At 33.9% G+C, this 25,000-nt stretch overlaps 1 protein-coding gene across 1 annotated transcript in view; it reads right to left on the bottom strand.

Annotated features, from left to right (window-relative positions):
* The window catches only part of LOC140162785 (integrin beta-5-like), a 58,511-nt gene that overhangs the window by 26,205 nt on the left and 7,306 nt on the right, over positions 1 to 25,000 (bottom strand). The window contains exons 2-5 of the mRNA XM_072186084.1: positions 24,477 to 24,774; positions 12,776 to 12,855; positions 9,692 to 9,796; positions 7,297 to 7,384 (exon numbers count right to left, since the gene is read on the bottom strand). Of these exons, the coding sequence (XP_072042185.1) occupies positions 7,297 to 7,384; positions 9,692 to 9,796; positions 12,776 to 12,855; positions 24,477 to 24,576 (373 nt within the window). The 5' untranslated portion in view covers positions 24,577 to 24,774. The remainder of the gene's footprint in view (positions 1 to 7,296; positions 7,385 to 9,691; positions 9,797 to 12,775; positions 12,856 to 24,476; positions 24,775 to 25,000) is intronic.

Genomic DNA, 25,000 nt, shown 5'->3' with positions numbered 1-25,000 from the left:
ACATGAGTTATTTATATATAAATGATTAAATAAATAAATAAAAATAAATAAATAAAATAAAATGATACAAAAATAAATAAATAAACAAAATAAATAAATAAATACTAATATAAATAATAAATAAATAAATAAATAAATAAATAAATACATAAATAACTAGAGTCAATAGATTCTGAGTACAAGCCGCCGGCAGTAAATATAACATTAATGGGTCAATTTTGACCAATTTCAAAATTTGACCTTCGACCCCTCAACTTTGACCGTCACCATTGACTTTTTGTTTTGTCTCACTAAGGTCTATCATATGCAGCATTCAGATTTGCCATACCTCGCTGTTTGAAATTTTACACATTTTGACCTTTTGACCCCAAGTACAAAGAGGTCACCATTGACTTTTGTTTTGTCTCACTAAGGTCTATCATATGCAGCACTCAGATTTGCCATACCTCGTTGTTTCAAATTTGACACATTTTGACCTTTTGACCCCAAAGTAAGCATTGTACAAAGAGGTCACCATTGACTTTTTGTTTTGTCTCACTAAGGTCTATCATATGCAGCACTCAGATTTGCCATACCTCGTTGTTTCAAATTATACACATTTTGACCTTTTGACCCCAAAGTAAACATTGTACAAAGATGTCACCATTGACTTTTTATTTTGTCTCACTAAGGTCTATCATATACAGCACTCAGATTTGCTATACCTCGTTGTTTGAAATTTTACACATTTTGACCTTTTGACCCCAAAGTAAACATTGTACAAGGAGGTCACCATTGACTTTTGTTTTGTCTCACTAAGGTCTATCATATGCAGCACTATAACTTGACATATCTTGTTGTTCAAATTTAGTTTGTATTGCATACGGGGTCAAAGGTCAAGCAATGGTCAAGCTGTGAACACCCTGAATACCCATGCCACTAGTGACCAACATGTATTAATTAGAGCTTCGGCGCATTTTGTTTGTAGAAGAAGAGGCAGATTGCCAGAAAGAAAGAAAGAAAGAATTAGCGTAAAACAGAACAAGCCGACTTTGTCGTCGGCTTGTAAATACTAAAATGAATATGTGACGTGTCATGTCAAAAGGAGACACTTTTGGGCAGGATCGTAAATGGAGAAATAGCCAAAAATCTACCCGGTGGTAATTTTTTTCACAATTTGGGTTTGTTGTGAATTTGTGATGTTATTAATGTTAAAAATATTGTCTGATAGTTTCAGACCGGAATATAACTGGCATCTTGTATTTCTTGAAACATTTTTCAAGGTAATTCCTACTCTCAACATTGTCAATAATATTTTTAAAGGCCAATATCTCAATTTCCAATTTTGTAATACCATAACTTACGAACTCAATATCTTCACTTAGGAATGTCTGATTTCATTGGGGAAAACGGCGCTGTGGAGCAAAATATCTCTATATTTAAGATATGTAAAAATCTCAAAATTGATAACCTGCCAAAAAGTGGATCCATTTGACATGACACGTCACATATATAAAAAATAAATAAATAAAACAAAAATAAATAAATAAATAAATAAATAAATACAAAAATAAATAAATAAACAAATAAATAAATAAATAAATACTAAATTAAACTAAATGAATAATAAATAAATAAATAAATAAATAAATAAATAGGCCTATGAAAAATAAATAAATAAGAAAAAATAAATAAGAAAAAAGACGGTTTGTTTGTTTCATAATAAATGAACATAAACTAAATAAATGCATTAGAAATAAAGACAAATAAATAAATAAATATATAAATAAATAAATAAATAAATAAATAAATAAATAATAAATAATAAATAACACAATGGTTTTTTTTTATAAATAAATCTAAATAAAAACAAAATATTGTTTTTAATCACTTTCATCAATCACAAGACGGTAATCTCGTTGCATGTACCATATACGGTACTTTAATAGACAGTAAGGAAATCACGTAAGCGTCGAAATAATATTCCATAAATAAATGCCATCCATCACTTAGACATCTACAAAGACCTCCGCCATGCCCACTTACAATTGATATCAAAACGAGATATAGAAAACATATTGGCGGGTTTATTGCAAGACGACCGTATCTGCAATAGCTGACATTTGCCAATGTGCTGTGCTTACTGCGCTATATACTATTATTACCTAAAATACCAAAAAGGTAGGCCCTCATCAATAGATGAACAGTTTTGTTCTGCGTATTTTGACATGGTGCCTCATTTGGCACCATGCAAGTTTAGTCCTCAAGTTATACGAAGGACGAAGGAAAAAAGGTTATACAATTTTGAGTGGAAAAAGAGAGCATTTCAAAATTGACACATTTTGGGATATTTCTTCAGTCAGGGCGATTCTTCGGTCGCTATATGATCATAATTTCGAGAGAAAATCTATGTGCATTTTTGAACTTTTGAAATGCTCTCTTTTTTCATTCAAATTGGTATAAATTGGTATTCGCAAAGTGCCGAATGAGGTATAAAAATACGTTGAACAAAAACAAAATTTTGCATTTATTGACTTCTTTCTTCGTAATTTAGGTTTAGTGTCTTTAAGGTATTGCTTTGGTTTTAAGTGTACTTTTTGTACGCAGTATATTAATATTGTACATATTGCGAACACCTGGTAGCTATTGCAGATAGGGCCTTTTAGCAATAACCCAGTCGATATTCAGAATACAGATTCAGCTGTTTTGGTGACATATCAAATCTAGTAATTAGCTTCACACGTGAGTCAGATTTCATCAAAAACACAGATGAACTGCAGATACCGTTTCTGTTACTTGTCTGCGATTAAATGTGACTCATTCGTCACACCTTCACATAGCCTAATCATCGCATGGCCTAAAACATAAAACGGGGCACTTCTAAGACTTGTTAGCCTTAACCTAGATGTTTAAACCATCATTTATCATGAAGTGAAACGAATGTCACGGTTAAGAAAAAATGACAAATGATAATATAATCTGTTTTTAATGTATGTTTGTATTTTTACGACTGACTCATTGCGGGATTTGTTTCCCATTATCGTGATTATTATTTATCCCGTGCAGAACGTATCCCAGGGCTATGTTGCAGATTGATGAGAAAACCGTTTGTATAGTAAGAACGAATGCTACGATTAATATGAGGAGAAAACTAAGATGTTCATGATTTACCGATTTAAGCTACACAGATAAGCGCGTTTTACGTATCAAACTCATTCTTTCCAATCAGTTTCTAAGGGATGAAATCAAAACTCTACCGGTACCGTTCGGTTCCGTCCGGTTGCTATTGTTCTAAACAATGGGAACCGGACGGAACCGGCGGTCAACCGCCGGTCGAGTTTTGATTTCATCCCTACATAATTATAATACTAATAAAAGCTATATTTGATCCACAATAAGAGATGATACAGAAAACAGCTTCTTTTGACAAACAAAATTCTTTGATATTTGACGGTCTGATCATTGAAGAAGCTTTTCTCAATATTTTTAGAATTTTACTCATCCGGCATTCTCTGAATTCTCAAACTATGAAAAGTGAATAAACTAAAATTGAAAATTATCAATCACTGTCAACTACTGTCACATAACTACTCCCGATTCCAGAAAGTATTATCCTGTTTTGCCAAACAAAACATATGATAGCTCAATTTTAATTCCAAATTTAGACCCAACTGGCAATAAAAGTCGAGTCATTTTTTTAATATGTTGTGACCAGAGATGCGAGGTGTGAGAGGAATTACTTCTCTGCTGTGACGAGCCTAAATACTTGTACTGTACAATACCGTAGAATTCCATCCACAAGCAAAAGGCTTTTGTTGACGAAAGAGACGAAAGGCAGATACCCTCCACAAAAGCATTATTTGGAGTTAAAGCAACTATATTACTGATACAGGTGTCTGTACAGACATAAGACCAAGCTATTGTAATGTTTGATGGAGGGTGTCGCCCTTTGTCTCTTTCGTCAAAAACACCTCGTTTAAGCGCGCTTCAGACTCCGTATTGTACGTACAATATTTTATGTACAATACTTTTCGTGACGTCAAAAAGTATTACACGTGCAATAAATAGTATGTACCGGGAAAATATATATTTTGCTACAATCATAGGTTGCTTAATTGATACGGAGTTGCCATATTTCTAAGAGTTCTAAATTTAGTGAGTGCACGGAATGATGAACATCTTTTAATGTCTTCTTGTATTCAACCATGGTAGGTAGGCCTATCATAATACCTACCATGATTCAACTGTACTTGAATTATTATATAATCAATGGGCACCTTTTTAAAGTTAATAATACGTCGTATTAATACTAATATTAATAATATTAAAATTGTAATAATAATATAAATGGCACATTCAGATCTTATTTATTTATTTATAGATTTATCTATTTAGGCCTATTTATTTATTTATTTATTTATTTATTTATTTATTTATTTATTTATTGATTGATTGATAACTGATTGATTAATTGATTTAGAGATTCATTTATACTGATATTAAGTCATATATTGATTTAGAAAGTTTAAAAGTATTATTTGTAGGCCTTTGTATTTATTCTAGTTCTGATTTTATTGATACTGATATTTTTGTTAATTTTTAAAGTTTTGGCATAGCATTCGTTACATTATAACACGCTGTGTTATGAATTTGCAACACCTTTTTACATATTGATATCGTTGAGGCATGTTATGATAGGCCTACTTATGATCATCACAATACATCCATAAACGTGTTAATGCAGTAACCGTAGCGTTAGGGGCACGGAAGCCCCCCATTGATTAGAAAATCCCATAGGAAAACTGCCGAAAACGGCTTGTGCCCCTCCCCTTATCAGAACCGGATGCAACGCCTTCTATACTTTTTCATTCATTAATTATAGGCGTATTAATAGTAATGCGTTGAGTTTTTAAAAAGTAATATCCGCCTTTTTTTCTTTCTTTTTGAAATGACATACGGTACTAATTACAAAAACAAATCAGCATGGAAAACATTTTTTTTCGTCAGAGGCAGATATTTGGCCTATTCAGTGTCATAAAGCTACAAAATAGACGATCTTTTAAAATCATTTTTAAATGGCTATTTATTTTTCAACCTTATTGTTTGTATGACAACGATTTTGAATTAAACATATTAATTGTGATATTTTAATTCCTCTAGAACACCACAGTTAAGCGTCCAAAATTGTAAGTGGGTTTTCTTTTATTTAACCTCATTATTTCGCTAAAATTACTCGAAAACCCTCCTAAGAGTTGTTGTTACTAATAAACATTTCATAATTTTGGGCAAAAGGATAGCCAAATAGTTGACCGAAATCGTATATTTGCACCAATATTTGACTGAAATCGTATATTAACATTACCGCCCCTTCGTGGCTTTATTGCAAGCCAAAGTGTGAAACGAGATTACTTGAAATATATATTTCAGAGTTGAAAGAGTTTCAATCCTACGAATATATTTCTGAAATATGTCTCTCTGATTGGTTGATGGTCAAGAGGATTACGGCATCCTCAAAGCCTCTTGCTGTAATTCTCTATAATCGATATCTATTATAGGACCGATCTTCTGAAATCCATACAACCGTGTCAAATGAAATAGTCTCGAATCATAATTTGTGCGCGATACAACGTTGATACGTCAGATTTCGGAATTTTATTAAAAATAGGCATAAATCACATTGAACAGGTTGAATGCTGGCAAAAGTAGATAAAATATAAACTATGGGTCGAATTTACATTAATCAGTGTCCTGGGGCCAGGATAACATTTAGGACTCCTTCGAATGTCCTTGCTTTCATTTTCTCATTTAATTTGTTTTAATTTTAATTAATTTCTTTATCCACTGGCTCTCTGGTAAATCCGGTATTACCAAATATTTCTTGTCCATTACCCGTGTTAATCTATTTATTTATTAAAATGAACCATCTATTAAATTCCTATAATACAATGTATAGGCCTAGTGTGTATTTGATAACAAATTTGTTTTTATTTTTGATTGGAATTTGGGTTCCATTACACGATTTCATAATAAGATATGTTTGGGCATGGCGGAATTAGTATATGATTAAAATAGACATACTCTTAGGCCCCCTTTTTAATGTTTGTAGGCCTACATTATTGATATCAATATTTATGTACAAAATGCAAAAGAATGTATATATATTTGATTGTTTTGTAAACATTAAATTTGATGTTTACTCATAATTATGTCTGGAAAGTCAGGGAAAAACTAAGGAGTATCGATATTTAGTTTCCTGGGAAAGTGGATCAGATGAGCAGTGAGTAAAAACATTTGCTCTAAATCTTTATTTGATTTTTATTGTTTTATGAATTTATTAGGGCTACTGGTAAAGTGCAGAAAAAAACTCCAAACGCACTCTAGGATTTTTCATCAGCAGCAGTAGAAATTTCTCTTGCATAGATTTTCTGGTGACCTCGCTTGGATTTAGCAAACAATGAACCGTCAGGGTTATAGCGCGTTATTTAATCTGATTCAACTCGTCGTGGCACGTATATTTATTGCACGTGTAATACTTAAAAACAAAACAAAAAGTATTGTACATACAATATTGTACGTACAATACGGAGTCTGAAGCTAGCCTTATAGGCAAACCGTAAAAATTCGATAATGTGTCTTTTAACGAGTTGCTCTGACAAGAACCAATTTAACGTATATAGTTTGTTCAACTCTTTCATATTTTACAAATAATTTACAAATATCTGTGCCACATATGCTTAATAACAATTTTTTACAGTATATGCTTGTAGATGGAATTATACGGTATGTCAGTCTATATATGCACTCTAAGTTGTAGCAAACACATTTCTTTTCTATTTCATAACCATTTTTATTTAATTAACATAAAATAGTGAGATTTATAAGAGTAATATCTTATACTCAAGATTCTGAATGCTTAGACTTCTGAAGTCTTTGAATCTGCAATTGTAAAACGTTTTCAGGAAACGTATAAAATATCGAATTATAATTATAATAATGGTATAAAATTTCAAACATAATGTTAATTTTGAATTGTTGGACAAAATTTTTTTACAATAACATTTGGACAAGTTCAGCACTTAAAAATATTATTGTAATGTTGTGCATACCATAGAGGAAGAACTTTTCAATAAAAGAAATGTCTGGATTTCCAAATTTGCTTTGTGAAAATTCTAGTCGCCAATACTTGAAAAAGCTTGGACATACAATTTAACTATTAATATTTTTCTCATGGATTTTTTACCTTTGGACAAGTCTGGATTTCCAGACCCCTCCCTACAGGGGGTGTGCATCTATTTTCTGGAATAGCCCATGACTTACCTGGTCTTAATGTGAGGTCTATTATTTGTGGACTAACTTGAACAGTTTTGTTGATAGGCGACGACCCTGCGTCTCCTAAGGGATCCTCCTGAAAAATGAAAAAAAATAAAATAAAAAATTATACAAATCATATATATGAATAAATTAATACGTTAATACGATTGTTTTGATATTGAAAATGGGGAAAACGACCGGCAAAAAGACTCCAATTAAAGTGCAGGGATGACAACAAGCACTGACATAATTTCTTGAAACTGCTTCAACATTTCCTGAAAATGTGTATTTCCCTATATTCACCGCTGAATGCATATATAAATGTTGATTTTCCTTTTAGTTAGGCCTACTACACAAATTATTGTAAATAGTAAGTCCAGAATTCATTTGGCCATCAAGTTATATTTCAGTAAATTAACATTTGAATGTCAATTATGTGTACATCCTATACGTCCATGTTAAATTTACCTTAGGCCAATATTTTGACATAAAAACTTGATTAATGCATTTCAATCCCTTCCTGTCGTTGTTTTCAATGGGTTATAAATAGATGTCACATGTTATAATTAAACTGTTGCCCTTTGGGACAATTTTGTGAATAAAAGGCTAAAGGTAATTTTGTGAATAAAAGGCTAAAGGTAAATTAGAATGAATGGTTAATTAAAGTCAAATCCATTTTAAACGTTCAATTACTTTCTGTTATGACAATAAAACCCGATTGAGCATGTTTTAATATGCTTAATCGGGTTTTACTGTAAACGTCTCCATTCACCATTAAGTTTACTGCATAGGCCTACTATACGCTGGCGAAGTTACGTAATAATCGGATTAACTACCATAGCAATAGGTGAAAACAATTTTTGAATATACCGCGCTGCACTGATACGTTCACGCGGTACCTCTTCATTGAACCATATCATGCTGATTACTTGCACCTGTAAGATTAGTATCTTTGAAAAGACCAGTATTGTATTCAATCTATGATAGCAGACATACACAGGTGATGAGTGTAACCTGCTTGTAGTGCAGCGCGGTATGTTCAAAATTGTTTTCACCTATTGCTATGGTAATTAATCCGATTAATTACGTAACTTCGCCAGCGTATACTGATTAACTGAATTACAAATAGACGTCACATTCTGGACAATATGCTGAACAAGTTGAAATGTATAATAGACAACATTTGTCACTGTTTTTCAATATCCAATTTACATCGTGTTTTGACAATAAACCTATTTAAAAAAGTCGTAAATTTAACAAAATTTAACCTTTTTGCCAATTTACATCGTATTTGACAATAAACCTATTAAAAAAAGTCGTAAATTTAACCAAAGCGAAATGGTTTGATTGAACTGTGTTAATTTCATATACAGTCAAGTACTAATAGAAGCACGCAATGCAATATACCTTTTACCCTCTTTTGACAATAAACTGAAAAGGTAACCTTGAAAAGGTATTCATTGAAACTGATTCAGAAGTAGCTTTCTTTCTGTACGATATTAAATGCTGTGGAGCCTGTGTGTCAGTAATGGATTATTGTGGTCACCGTAAAAAAACGTAATTAATGCACGTAAAAATAAGCAACGAATGAATGTTTTTTTGTAAAATTGTCCTGGATTTCAAACAAATATTATATTCTGAAATAAAGGTAGCTCTAAATAAATGAACAGTTTATAATGCAATAAAAAAAGTAGAAATGGCAGAATCTAATGTCGATTTATCTACATTTCTGTATTAAAGGGTTAACAGTTACAAACTCGTCACTTTAAATCAGTAATCCGGGGCGCCTTAACTCCCAACCTTGAGTGATCTTTTAAGCCCATATTTATATCAATTAAGCTCGATAAAGAGACAAACACAAACAGACAAACACAAACAAATAAACAAACAAAAGGCGAGGTTTCAAGAAGTGGTGAGGCCGATGTCGGCAAAAATATACGAATTTGCGTTCTCAATGGGATTATAAATAGAGGATGAATATGCATTGATGGATCACAGCAGAGAATTCTCATCTTCTCTGGTCACAAGGAGTAATTAAATGGAATTCTTCTCTTTTATTTATTAATTTTATAAGTTAGAATTTAAAATGTTTTGAATTTAAAATGATTTGAATTACACACACACACCCACACAAAATAAAAGACAAAAAAGGCCAAAATGTCTGTAAAATATTATGCTGCAGATGTGATTGGGGTGTCAGTTTACTGCTTATGTTTATTATTTTGATACCAAACCTCGATTTATTTTCATTTCCATCAGTGATAATACCCGTCTCGTTGACTTACACACTAATATTCGTGGAACACCATCAATCATCCAAAATTTCAACTTTTGACTTTCATTTAATACTCGTAAGCTAGGCAGACGAACAAACATACAAACAAAACAAATGCCCCTTCACCTGTATAATGGTGTAGGATCCTTCGGGATTGCTGATATCCTGGCAACCTGCATCTGTGTGGTTTGATAGAACATTACATCTTGGTGCTCCACTCGAACTGTAACCCTGTATTGAAATACAAAATAATAGAAAGCGTAATAAGATAAAAATGTTCCATTATGTATCAAACTCTAAGTTATATATGTAAAATTCATAAATGGAAATATTACTATATCATGTATATCGGAAGACAATACCCAACAAACACCAAAATGTTTCTAAAACGCGTTTTGGTTTTAGTCAAAAAGCTTTAGTAAAAACATGTCGGGTTTTATTTAATGAAGGTTATGAAAACATTAATAAAATGTTTTAGGCCCTATATGAAAAAACGCTGCAACAACATTTTTGAAATGTTGTCATAATGTATATTGTGAACTCATTTTGGCTAACATTTTTTGCAAAATGTTTTTAAAAAAAACCAACATTTTTTAATGATAATAAAAGGTTTTTTTACCTTTTAATAACCCGACATTTAAACGTTTTCTGTAAAACTTTTCGAGTTTGCGGGTTAGGTTTAAAACAACAGTTGCGACTTCTAGCATGAGCAATATAGTAAAGAGTGTTTTCATATCCTTCTAGTGGTTAAAAATAGCTGAAACCTACACGCATTTTCGGCCGCTATAATAATTTAAATTGTGTCAATACATTCTTCAAAAGCAATTTACGCTGCGACCCCTTTTAACATTGCCAGATTAAAAGTGTTAAAGAATTGACATGTTTACATTGGCATGGGAAATTGTGACTTAGTTAAAATAGCAAAATGCTCTGTGCAACATTTGCGCCTCAAAATTGAACGAATAATTATGACAATTACGTAAGAAATGTAATGACATAATTTAATTATTCAATGTTAATTAAGGACCCTGGGATATAAGGAGGACATGTCTGTATAAAAGCTATAGGACTTAGTTTTCATTTATATTTTTGCACAAATATGTTATTATAATTCATTCTCTTGGTTGCATTATTTACGCTGGTCTGATACTTTAAATAGCTTGTTTATAAGGGGGTCATATCGTCGATGCAATTCAGCTATATTTCCGTATTTTCTATGTATTAAATAATTAAATAATTAATTATTATTTATTTATTTATTTATTTATTTATTTATTTATTATTTTTATTGTTCAATTCAATTCAGTTCATTTATTGATTGATTGATTTACTGTCTGATTTATTTATTGATTTATACCATTATTGCCTATCAAACAGTTGGATTTATTTACGTAATAAGTAGTGTACGTGCGGGGTGGGGGAAGTTTGTGGGAGGGGGGGGGGGGGGACGGGGTAGAGTATATTTTATAAACGTATAATTATTCTAAAAGGAACTGATGTGAAAAGTTGGCCAAGATCTGAGACTCGTGATGAAATCTGTATCTCCTAAAATTACCTGGTATAAATATATAAAAAATGTTCCAAAGTCAACTTTGAATCGCTGATATCTTTAGTACTATTTCCTCGTGGATTACGAGGCTACGCCCTATACTATTCTCAGATGCATAAACATTTTTTTTTCAAACGCAATCAGATGAAGGGGATTGCCAGAGAGGTTATTGACCTGACATCAGTTTCCTGTAGCTTCATACAACATTTAAAAAGGTTAAAGGTTAAAGAATCTTGAAAGGTTGAATGTGAACCGATGATAAGTTATACCGTGACGTCTGGCACACCGTGTAACTATTTTTGTGCTAGGTAGCACCCCACAGCAGAAAATCAAGTTTTCCCAGAATGCTTTGCGGTTCGAGTCCCTGCTGTGCCAACGTGTTGTGTACTTGCTTGGACCAGGCGATTTAACTAACTTGCACCGCCCCACACAGGTGCAATGGGGAGCTGTCAGTGGATAATTACGATCTAAGACAGTGCTGAGAGGAATTGTGCTTCGGTTGTACTTGTTGAAGTGAAATGAGTATGATGCCAAAGTGGGAGCGGAATAGATTGTTTTAAGTGTGCTGGTGAAGTCCCGGCCGGGGGGGGGCACATTTGTGATGGGTATATGCTCCAGGGATTTTGAGGTGGTGGGTCTTTAGGAGTGGACGTGTACCGGTAAAGGGGGGGGTCTTTTGGCTGCGAATAGGCCTACGAAAAAGGTGGTCTTTTGGAGCTGATGCGAACAGTCAAAATCAAGGGCGGTTCTGGTTGACAGTCGCTGAATGAGCAATTTATGTTTCTTTTAGAGCTGAAATGCCCCCCCCGTGAAGTACACGTGAACGGAAGGTGAAGTACAAATTAAATCACAAACACATTTCCTTGCTTTTATGTGGAAATCATTGTCTATAAAACATCAGCAGGTATATACAAATTCAAATTATTACCTCAAACATCATATAGTTCAAAAATTGTCTTAATTAAATTAGCAAAATATTTTTAAAGATTATGCACTGTCTCATAGGCCCCTAAGAGTATGAAATAATGCATAATGGGAAGGCATGAATATATCTCAGATCGTGGTAGCACCCTATTACGTTACGGATGATGGCAGACCCGTGCCCACGAGAGGTAGGCATCATTTTAACATCTAACTGAACCATGAAAAAACACATTTCGTGCTACCAAGGGGGTTCTCTCAATATTGTATATATAAATTGATTTTTCTTTTCATTGAGTTGGAGTGCATGTGATAAACAAAAATTTCTTTGATTTTATAATATTTCTAAAACATTTCAATCTTAAACAGAAAAAAAAATCCGTAACTTACTTCGCAGATTTTCTTCTTGCTTACTCAAAGGAGCATTTCATGATTCACAGCCTGATTCCCGACTCATGTTCTACAACTTGAGGTCAAAATTTGAGTATTTGCTTCTTTTTATTGAGCTGTGCCATTGAGAATGAGGTCATTATGGTTTGTTTGTTATTATATTCGCATACATTTTAATTTCGTCTGCAACTTGTGGTCCAGAACCACCGTTAAAAACATAAATAGCGCAAGCCCCGCAGGGCTGAGGCCGATCGGACTGTCACATTTTAAGACTTGCAACTAACAGAGTCCAATATAGCATAGCAAGTGTGGTCATGGACCACAAGTTGCGGACGGAATAAGTCACTTACCTCTTGTGCACACCAGGCACAGGCTGGATCCAATGATATACATTCCCCACATGTTGGTGCACCTTCACAATAGCTGGAATCTATGACAATAAATAATATAATAATCAACTATAATTACGCGGTTCGTAATTAAGGTGGCCCGCGGCAATACAAATAATATGCAATTATGCAAATGAGTTCATTAATATTCATAAATATGCAAATAACAAATGTTACTGAAGATGTGTTAACATGTTAAAACATTTTAACGGAAGTGCTTAAATCATAGCATGTGAACACGTTAAAATAGTGTGCAAGTGTTACAAATTTAACATTTTTATGTCAAAATTAGTGTTAAATCAAATCACGGTATTATGTGCAGTATAGTATATTCACACGTCTTGTTAATATAGACTCAACATTATCATTTTGGTTTTGAGCAATTCTACTTTATCGTACAGCTCAACTTACCGTACTTTGCCTACATTCGACCTTGAATGATTTTGGAGTTGACACATTCATGAAAATAACTATAGATACTTGACAAGACCATTAGTAGCCCAGTTCTGAACCTTTTCATTGATCATTCATAACAATAGGTATCTGATGGATCAGTGAAGATAAGAAGGGATTATAATATATCCGTAACCTTGATATTATAGTACATCTCGAGGAAAAAGTGCAATGGACATGTTTTCATTTTATGAAAATTGAGTATTTAACCCAAAAATGAAAATGGAACAATTTATTGGAAATCTGTTTTAACAGATTTTTTGACATCTTTTTCTGCACTGTATTATACCTAAATTAAGAAATTTGATAAATATTCAAAGAAAATATAGGTCATCCAAAAAATTGTGATTTTTACACATTTTGGGGCAAAAAAGGAAAAATAAGCAAAAATATCAAAATCTGTCTAACAGTTTCATTCATCAAGTCATAACAAACGGCCTACATGCTTAATTTCTAATAAAATATTGAAATTGTGAAAAATATAGGTATTTATTGATTTTCATGTTTTTTCTTGCAAATATGCTAATAATATGCAAATTATGAAATTGCAAAATAAAGTTTCTACATAGCATACATCTTTCAAGTATGATGTTCAAAATGACAGACATCAAAAAGAGATTCGATGAAATGTAAAGGTGTAGTAACAATTTTGGATGGACTGTCTGGTTAGGCAAAGTATGGTATTAAAGTTGAGCTGTAGTACCATCACTACTATATGTACCACACCACAGCTTGTGTTATAATAAATAAGGGACCGTTCACTAGTTGGGGGCCTGATGCAAAAATATTTCATCGCGAACATTTTTCGACCCCCCCTTTCAGCCCCCCCCTTTCAGGGACCCCTTTTGACATGAAAATTATGGATCAACCCCATAGAAAAGCATATAAACTCAATTTTCCCAGGAAAATTTGTGGTCATTTTTTCAGGGCCCCCCTTAGGAGTGTCAAAATTTAAGGCCCCCCTTTTTTTTTTGCATCAGGCCCATAACAAGTGTTTGTGAACGGTCCCTAAATTAACGAAATAACTTTTTTGAGGCACCCTGAACATGTTTACTGTAAATACAAAACAAAACAGAGAATCGAGAATCTGTCCTTCATTTTTTTAATTTTCTATTTCTCATCTCGCGTTAGTAACAGCCGGTCGGTTACAAGTCGCATTGCCTGACACTGAGATAGCAGTCAATAAAATCAAAGTTAATTACCGATAGACACTGTCATAAACATAAAACAATGAATTCATCAGATATATGTTAAGAGCATACCTTTGCAATGACGAGCACAGGTTAAAAATTTATTACCACTGCATTATCTTGTTCAAGGAAATGTGAATCACAAACAAGTTACACCCAGTCATGTTTTCCAGCATGTTTCTTATAATATTAAGCATTGAGGAATTATGACATTTATTGGTTGAGGACAAGGTCTGATTTTCATGAACTTTTGACATACCCTTAAGTTTGAAACACATAATTCTGTAATTTTCTTATGAAAAAGAAAATGCTCGAGTCGACGTGTTTTATACAAAGCCTAACAATAACATTGAATGAAAACTGAGGTAAATCTGAGGAGACCATTCTCTACATAGGCCGGGGGGGGCAACCAATGTTTGCATATAATTATGTAGATATACTCTTATATCATGAATATTATTTTGAATGCTCATTATACCATACATATACGACATTTCTATAGCGCTTTTTCGCAGTTCAAAGCGCTTCACAATTTCTTCAAGAAAAATAAATGAAATTACAATAATTCAAAAAGGTTTAAAAGTGTAACGTATAATACCTTCTTTAATGTAACCTCGCGTAAATGATATACAAACCGGTAAAAATAACCTGCATTGAGATAAGGCAAATGTCAGATTAATTAATTAATTAACGTCGCAATCAATGACACAATGCACGCAATGAAAAGATACATTTGCCCTTGAAGAAGCTACCGCATATATAGTTTGTTTTGAATTGATATACACATTTACAGTTCAAGTAAATTGCGTAATAGAAACTCTCGTTTTCTAATCATGAAATGGTTTTTAAAAAATCCCGAGAAATATGGACGTCAAACACGGACCTTTTATTGGTATTGATCAGTGGATGCAGAACAGGAAATAATAAGCGAATGCAGTGGGTGGTAAATGAGACTTTAATGATCCAAACTTTGCCAAATAAAATAATATCAAATTTGACAGTGTTAAATACTACGTTTATCGGAGAGTAAAAAAAGGGGAAGGGGGAGAAAAAGAAAGAAAGAAAAAAAAAAAAAGAAAAAGAAAAAAAAAGACAAAATCCATAATGTACAATTTCCGTCAAATTTTAATTCTTTACCAAAACTGCTAAAATTAATATTAGAAAAAAAGGGTTGTTGTCTATATTTTAAGGCGAAATAACGAGGCAAAGTAAAAGGAACCCATGGCTAATTTGACCGTCCGTTGCTGTATAAAAACGACTGGTCGAAATGACTAGATGTTTGATTAATATTCCATGTTTAAGTGTAAATGTGTAAGCTATTTATACAAATTTTAACAAAATATCAGGTTTCAATGAAATCAACAAATTTCGTATTTATATACGATCGTACATATATAGTATTTCATGTGGAATAACTACGCAAAATCTGATGAAACTAAATTATATTCAGTAGAAGCCGACCCAGGGGAAACCAGACAATTTTAATCAGGCTGATTATATTGCTGTATTTTTTTAGTCACTTTGTAAGCAGACTGATTCCAAAACACATCGTAGACTCAACCCGAGTTCGGTCGTTCAACATACGCACTGGCCGCAGTCTGTGGCCCTCTTGGATGGACTTGGCGAGCCCGAAATCAGTGAACATGGTGAATTAGTGATTGGGCTCAAGTGCTGATATTAAGGCGGAAAACTTAGGCCTTGTGCAAGGCTTTTATTTGGGAGATGCTATTCCTGGTCAACCCCCTCCCAGCTCCTCCCCCTTTTTATACTGCACTGCTTATGTGATCCCCCGGGTGTGATCCAACTGTAGAACAGCTCGCTCTTTTCTGATAAAACTGCAACACAAGTTGTTTGAGCAATCTGGCGGTTTACGTAACACCATTTCCATGAAAAATTGGGCAAGTTGCAGAGAAAAAACATTCGTCCAAAGTGAAGATAACAGTTTAAAGTTTCTACTCATCCAGACTGGGGGGGGGGGGGATTTTTTTTGTCGGGATGATATATTTTTTTCGAATGTTTTGAATTCGAAAAGTATAAGTAGATACCTCGTACCGCATAAAATGTGATGGGATGGAAAGCAGTGCTTGCATGCTTCATTTCGTCTTTGCAACGTATGCTAATTTACCACAGAATTAAATTAAATTCTGTGTAATTTACCGGGTTGCTATTAAAGCCATATTATAACATTTGCTGAGGAGAACGCTCTCAATTTTTTTTTATTCTGGTTTTTACACGATTATGATGTACTTTAGTCAATAAAGATACTCTGCCTGCAAAAATCAAGACTTTAGGTGCAGTTTTGTCAAAATCCGAGATTTTGAATAAAACGATGAAACCGGCGTTTTATTATTACGATGGAAATATCAGTCGAACACGTATGCACAGTACGTACACGGCGTGCGGGATACACATACACACCCCACCCCCGCGGGAGTAACACGCATGGGCGCTAGTAGTAAATTCCAATTTTCTATGCTTTACCTCACTTGTTCGGCTCAAAATTAAAAGGGACATATCTGACAGTAAAAGCTAACATTTTATGGAAAATAAATACCAATCTATTTTTACAGAAATGTTATAATATGGCTTTAATTAAATATGCATATTTTTTTACATTGGTTATGTAATTTGATGTAAATAACTTTTTTCTTAAATAGGTTGAAATATTCCATTATTCCGGGTTGCTAAATTATGCACATTTTTGTGCAATGGGTATGTAATATTGATGTAAACAATGACCTTTTTCCTAATTAGGTTGAAATGTGCCCTACATAGAATTTAGAACAATACAATAGGTCTAATTATCTGTAAATTTAAGATCTACCAGATGGTCTCATTATCACCCTTCAGGGAGCATCTTCGTTATTGTTCCTCTTTTAGATCAGAACACGTTTCAACTGCGTTGTGAAATTGTGAAATTATGCATACACATTAAGCATTAATTTTAATCTGAAAATGTATCGGCAGTGTTTTACCTAAATAGCCAACAGCATTGGGCTAAGGTCCTTTTTCTGTTGCGTCTTTCTTATGTCAGTCGTAATCAGCCATCGTAGCCATTAATTAACGGTTGGATTCGGCCATGCTTGTTCATAACCAGTGGCGTGGCCGGGGGGACTTCCCACCTGTGAAAGTCTTGCCCCCCCCCCCCCCCCGCTCTGTGGGGTGCTGGTCGCCCTGGTATGTAAGATTTGTAACCCTTTTTGTACTTTTTAGCCCATTTTTAACCATTTTCGTCCAAGCTTGCCAACCCCTCCCCTTAAAAGTTGGCCTGCACCCTGTTTGCCCACCCTCTTAAAAAGGCTATAGCTACATGTACACACTGTTCACAACATGAGAGGCTACGTTAATATAAACTTATTGCTCATTGGATGTTTTTGTGAAGCCTTTCATATATTGCCTAGTAATGTAGTATCCACCGTGATCGCGTGAATAGTTAATTGCACATTGATTTCATACATAATTCATTGTGTAATAACATTAATGCATGGCGTTCTCTTACAACTACTAACTATAAACTATGTTCTATATATATATAATTTTGAATGGCCATGCGTTTTGACTTGGGCCAGTAAATAGGTGGAGATGTTACATGCGCGCGACATTTTTGGGTTCATCTTTATCATTTTCTCAGTTAATATGCAGCCTATGTAGTTAAATTTGGTGTCAAATTAAAGCTTGTGATGATACCAATACAATAAACATAATAAATGTTGTAAAAAGTTATTAACATTTGAATAATTAGCCTCCAATTAGCATAATGTGCGGGGTGGAGGAGGATCAGGAGGAGGAGGATCAGGAGGAGCAAATTTAATAAAAGTGACCCCAGGGGTCATATGATGCAAGAGGTCCATTTCTTTTTTTCATATTTTTACAATTCACTTTAAACTACATACTATAACACCATACAATCTTATTCCAGGTAATTTAATTTGCTTTGATTAGCAATTTTGCATATTTTATTTTCCGTTCGAGTTACACATTGAAGTCAATGGGAAAATATGCCTAGAAAGAGGCTGGCGCAAAATGATTTTAATTTTATTGAACCCTATGATGTTATATATGTATAAAAAGCTGTGACTGAGAGGAATTCAAATATGGAACTTTTAAATATGTGGGGTGCACCTATTTTTTTTTTTTTCTTCAAATTTTCAATTTTTCCCCCAAAATATTTGGTATTTTCTGTTTCATAACTCCTTAGTGTTATACCCTATATCATTTTAAAGTGCATTTTTGGATTCCTCAGTTCATTTGCAGCAAGAAAATGTATACTTTTATATATGATGGGTATGATATGTGAAAGATATGGACATTTAAATGAAAAAACATGCAATTTTCATCTCGCGAAAACATGTAACGCATTACCGGCCCAACTCAAAACGCATGGCCGAATACGAAAACAGACGCTCACGCTATCATTTACAACAACGGTGGTTGACCAACACAATACATAAAATTACACATGGATTACTATGCCAAATATTTCCATTGTTATTCATTGCCACGACTACTAACGTACAAACTATACATTTTATATTTTTAAAGAATCAGTGAAAATAAATCAATGAAATTGCACTCATGGAGGTGGGCACATGGCATATACTGCGGTGACATTATTGAATATAGATAGACCTATTATTAGGCATGTCCACTAAAAATTGAAGTACTTTTAAATTGATTCAGACCTAACTTATTGGATGGGAATTGATGAAAGAAACATTTTAGCGTTTAAATAATCTTAATCGGACGTTTCATTCCAGAGATATGGCCTTTCGAGTGTCACGGTTTTATATAGGGCTGCTAGAACATGTTAAAAAGTTAAAGTCCAAAAGGAATACTAACAGAAAGTGCAACTTTAAGGTACTTTTTCTTAATGTATTTATTAACTATCTTATCTGGAACATTATATTTGCTTATAACAACATGAAAATAAGATCATCCTGAAAATTTAATCGATTTTATTGACATACAACAAAAACTATAAGACCTCAAAACCCATGGTTTGTTTGTTGAAACCTCAAGCATGATCATAGATGGCCGCCATGGAAAATATCTCCATAGAGGAGATGAACAATAAGTGCATTATTTCAAATGAAAAGCGGTAGTCTTAAACATTGTTCAATCTTTTAAGGTCAGCACATTTTATCTTCAAAATTATTATATTTCATCATGGCATAAGTTTGGTAACATTAATCACTACCAATTTTGAGAAATTTGCTCCAACTCAAAGGTTATCTTTACTACATTGAGCAATACACTGTGTGCATGGAAGCCATGATGGTCCCCGGTTTTTATACTCCCTATGAAATGGACATGGTAGTGAGAAGTGCACGGGGAAGTGCATGATTTGAGATGGGGCGCGGTAGGCTTAAACATTCTTAAATTTCTTAACATCCTACACATTTTGTCTTCATAAATAGTTAAATTTTATGAGTATGTAAGTTTGCTTGTCTGATTCACTCCAAATTCGGAGATAATTGCGTTTGAACACCTGATGCACGGAATGGTGTCACTTCAACCTGTTGTAGTTCTCATCTCATTAAATTTTTCATTAAAAAAGTTGATCTCTTCATGCAGGAAGGTCCTCTCTATTTACTGACCAAACAGGAAAAAGTTTGGTGAATGTTTTCTGGTGGAATCAGGAATTTCTTGAAACACCCTGATATAGGCCTACATTTGGATCAAAACAAGTATGTACGCCATTTAACATGCCTGGGATTTCTTGTATCGATCAGTTTCTCCATAGACAATACGTGTGTGAGTGCACGCACACAGTAAATGAAAAATCGTTCTAGTGGAAACTGTATTGAGAGTGGGCATCCCTACTATTATTGTGTGTAATGTAGTGGCAGACTTTCTTTGTTTTTAATTGAATAACAATTAATTAAATGCCATACGGAAAATTAGATATGGAGCCATGTTAAAAGCAATGGCGACATTATACCAGCACCGGAGGCGTTCTTGGGCCCCGTGTTGGCCCCCCGGTCCCCCCTGTAAATTGACATTTCATACAGCCTTACAGGTGTCTACCATGTCTATGGACATCATGGACATGGTCCATATCCCCCTATAGAAACCGCATTTAGAAGTGGGCTCAACACCTTACCCCCGGAGGGGGTTCTCCCTGGTTGAAGGTGTACGGGGATGTGCCACGGTTTTGGGGTACCTTTTCAGCAATTTTGGTATACCGATGGGTGGGTTTTCAGTGGAGACCAATGCGCCAATTGGGCGCATTTGGGAAAAATGGCCCTAAAAGCGCCCAATTAGGGCAAATTTGGGTGCTTTTTGGGTGTATTTTGTGAAAAATTGGTATACTGATGGGTGGCAAAACAGCAAAAAGTAGGTATAGAGAAAGTCAGCATCCGAAAGTCTGCGTGGCACATCCCCGTAAATTGTTTTACGAAGAACCCCCCCCAACTTAGCTCCATCTCAATGTCAATATTGTTGTATACCATTCATTGTGCAATTATTATTAAAGAACAAAATAGATTTATAGCAGTCTAGTTACGACAATGGTTAAAATTCTCACCATTGTGACACTTTCAAATCAAATTAATGTAAAACAGTGGGTGGGGCCTGGGGTGGGTATGGGGGTGTTTGGTGTGTGTGCCGATATCTGTGCCATATAATTTTCCTAATTTTCTCCATTTTTAGTCTAGTCTTGTTTTTCTCATGCACTCACTTTTATTGTGATGTGTATTATTGTTTTGATCTCTTAAGAGTGAGATGAGTGAAAACCACTCCAAAGGGAGTGAAAATCACTGAGTGAATGTCACTCATAGAAGAGTGAATATCTCTCTTATGTCTGAAAACGACCCTTTCAAGGTATGATATAAAGGGACGTTACTCGCAAAAGAGTAGCATGCCTGATATCATGTATACCTTGGAAGAGTAGTTTTCACTCTAGTAGGAGTGACTGTTACTACCTTTATTGGATTTCACTGTTCTCGCTCTATTGAGAGTGAGCTTTTACTCTTTTACACAAAGAGTATTGTATTCCTATTGCATCCAGGGCCTCGGATTCGACAAGAATCACAGAATCGACTCTCGTATAACGATTCTCGTAACATTTGTTGCGAGAATCAACTTCTTTCATTGAATCATGCAGTTAGTAAAGTGATTCTCGCAAACTGGCACGAAATTGATGAAGCCCTGGCATCGGTTTTTAGATGACATATAAAATGTAAAAGTATTAAGTCACAAGATGCATTTATATTTGATATCGGTGGACGTTTTAATAGAGCTTTTCTAGTAAATGAATTAAGAATGTGAAGATAACATCCAAATCCGTTTTATTCTGGTTTGAAAAACCAACGCTGTATATCTGCTACCATGGTTACGGGATTGAAATAGTTCGCTGAACTTCATATTCCATATTCAAGTTTAAATAGCGTGAAATTGAATAGAAATTGTCGTCTGAAATTATTGTTGGTGTAAAAATTGGGAAACCATACTGTTAATAAGGTTGTGGGCTACCAGCACATGCATTTGTTTCGTAACAATCCTTATTGGCAAGCTAGTCTCCAACAAATTATTTGAATACATACGCGCTATATTAATATATTTGTCCCGATAATTTTATAAATATATTAATGTATACTTGAATATATAATAATTATTAATATATTTATACAATTATCTGGACAAATTATACAGCTCTTTGTTTTACATAATGATAAAACACTTTTCAAATACCAATGTCAATCAATTTCTAAATCAAAACGTATTTACATGTAAATATTTTGGTGGTTGATTAGATGCTGAGGTTATTCTATATCCATAATATAACAATATCCAGATATAAAAATACAGTACGTAGACCTACTTTGTATTTTACTTTGAGTGCAAATTGTACCTACCAAGTTTAAGCATATCATATACTGCAGGAAAACAATCACATTTGATCGTATTGTATTATTATTTTTTTTTTATTTTTAGAAATATTTTTGGCCAGAAAAGCAAACTATTTGAGGTCCAAAACAAATCAACAATGGTTGATAACAAAGGCTGGAACCCTTTTAAAAGATTTTTTTAAATTATTTAAAAATATAACTCTTAAGGGGGTACTACACCCCTGGCCAATTTTGTGACTATTTTTGCATTTTTCTTAACAATTATAGCGCATTGGTGACAAGTAAGATATGTATATTATAGGGGCAAGGACTACAATTACTGCACTGAAAATTCAGCAACTCAAGGCAAGTAGTTATTGATTTATTGATCAAATATTGGTTTTCCTCATTTTTGACTGTAACTCCACAACTGTTGTCTGTGCTGAAATAAAATTTCCAGTGCAGTAGTTGTAGTCCTTGCCCCTATAATATAAATCTCTTACTTGTCACCAATGCTTTATCATTTCTGAGAAAAATGCAAAAATAGGCACAAAATTGGGCAGGGGTGTAGTACCCCCTTAATATTTCTATGTGCATGAATGTGTTAATAACGTTTTAATTACTTTATTTTGCCTCCTTTCATCTAATTGGCTAGTTTTATTGCTAATAAAGAATTTGGGATTCAAAAAAAATTCTAAAATTCTGAAAATACCAAAAAAATACATTCGAGTTCACTACTTGTTTTCTTCTGGGTAAGAATTGTTTTCTTACATGCAACAACTTTATTCTTGCAGGTAAGAAATTTGATAAATAGATCATCATATACAAAAGTCATGCATGGACCTATTTATCAAATTTCTAACCTGCAAGAAAAAAACTGTTTCATGTAAGAAAAAAATTCTTACCCAAAAGAAAAATACTTGTGCACTCGAATGTATTTATTTGGTATTTTCAGAATTTTAGAATTTTTGTTGGAATTTCCAAAATTATGTGAAAGGTTTCTCCTTAACATAATTAGCCATAAATATAGCAATTTTGATGATATTACTATTAGGCTAAATAAATTAAATGAAACTTTATTGACAAATATTCATATTAATAACACTAAACATGCTTTTTACAAAACCGATTATGCCTAGTAATAGAGTATGTACTTAAAAAAATAATTTCAAATGTTTAAAAGGGTTCCATCATTTGTTCTCAACCATTGTTGACTTGTTTTCTGTTTGCTGTTTTGGCCAAATATATTTGTTTTTTTAATTAAAAAACGTTCTCTACAATTGGAGTCCACTACCCCTCTCATAGGCTTAGGAAGATTTTCAACATTGGGGGGGAAGAAACTTGAAAAAATAATTGTGGGGTCAGACTGTGGGTGCGCGAGGGGGCCCCTCGCAGTCAGAAAATTTTGCAAAATATAGGTCACAAAGACCTCTATTTGATCACAATTTTTTAAGTTCACCTAGGATTATTGGGGGGCTGAAAGGTATTCCAGCCCCCACACCAACATTATTGAGGGGCTGAGCCCCTCAAGCCCCCCCCAGGTTCCTAAGCCTATGCCTCTAGCAGTGATCTAGAGGGTCTAGGGATACTCATGGCTTACTTTATTGCAGATGTGGCTTTCTTGCAATATTATTACCCCGTGATGTATTGCAATTATTTTGGATACAGCAATCATCACTGATCATTCATCATAGTACTTTATACATTTAATTAATCCCAGGGAATTCATCCAGCCATCATTACAATGGAAGATATAGTCTAGGACCAAGGGGTCAAGTTCAACACCCATGTCAACCAATCTTGGTTGACATGGGTGTTGAACTTGACCCCTTGGTCCTAGACTATATCTTCCATTGTAATGATGGCTGGATCATGAATTCCCTGGATCGGCGTGTCTTTATTTCTTGAACAATTTCAACAAATGAGGCCTTTAAATTCGAGCTAAAAGATTCAGATGTTGGCTTCTGGTTTCAAGACATATTTGTCTTTGTTTAGGATATACAGGGAGTGAACATAACTGGTACCTTAATTTTTGGGCTTACTGTAGCTACCAGGTGTCATATTTTACAATGTGTACAATATAGGCTATAGAATACAGAAATAGTCAAATGTCTATAGAGCAGCTATTGCAGACGAAATCGTCTGGCACAAACCTCGCTATACGTACGTTATAAATGTAAAAGGACTTACTTTGACAGAGTGCAGGTTCAAGGTGAAGAAGAAGAAGAAGCGAAGACACACATAAAATAAGGCACATACGTTGATTGAATCTCATCCTTGGAATTCTCATAATGACAGATGATTTAATTGATTTGATGGAAGGCAAAGTTCGTAATTAATGAAGTTGACGAGGTAAAATCCGTGAAGCCAATTATTGATCCATGTTATATTCCGTGGTTTTCTTCATGAGGCGATATGTTACGTCAACTGTAAGTGTTGTTCAGTGTATGCATTGGTTACGATGAATCTGTTACACACAGGTAGTATACTGTAGCAAAATAAATAAGATACGGGTGAGGTTAGTAATTAGATTTTTTTGTAATTGGAACCTTGTATTTCACTGGAAGTAAGTTGTAGACGCGGTGGCGCATTAAAAAGAGCAGAGAGCAATTTACATTTAGATGCAGGGTTTGTAAATTATTAATACACACTGCACCACATTAAATGTACTATAAATTAATACAATGGTACTACAGTATCACCACACAAACGTC

The sequence above is a fragment of the Amphiura filiformis genome, chromosome 10 (assembly GCF_039555335.1).
Source record: "Amphiura filiformis chromosome 10, Afil_fr2py, whole genome shotgun sequence".
Lineage (NCBI taxonomy): Eukaryota > Metazoa > Echinodermata > Ophiuroidea > Amphilepidida > Amphiuridae > Amphiura > Amphiura filiformis.
The sequence above is the reverse complement of the archived record's forward strand: the minus strand, read 5'-3'. Positions and strand labels throughout refer to the sequence as shown.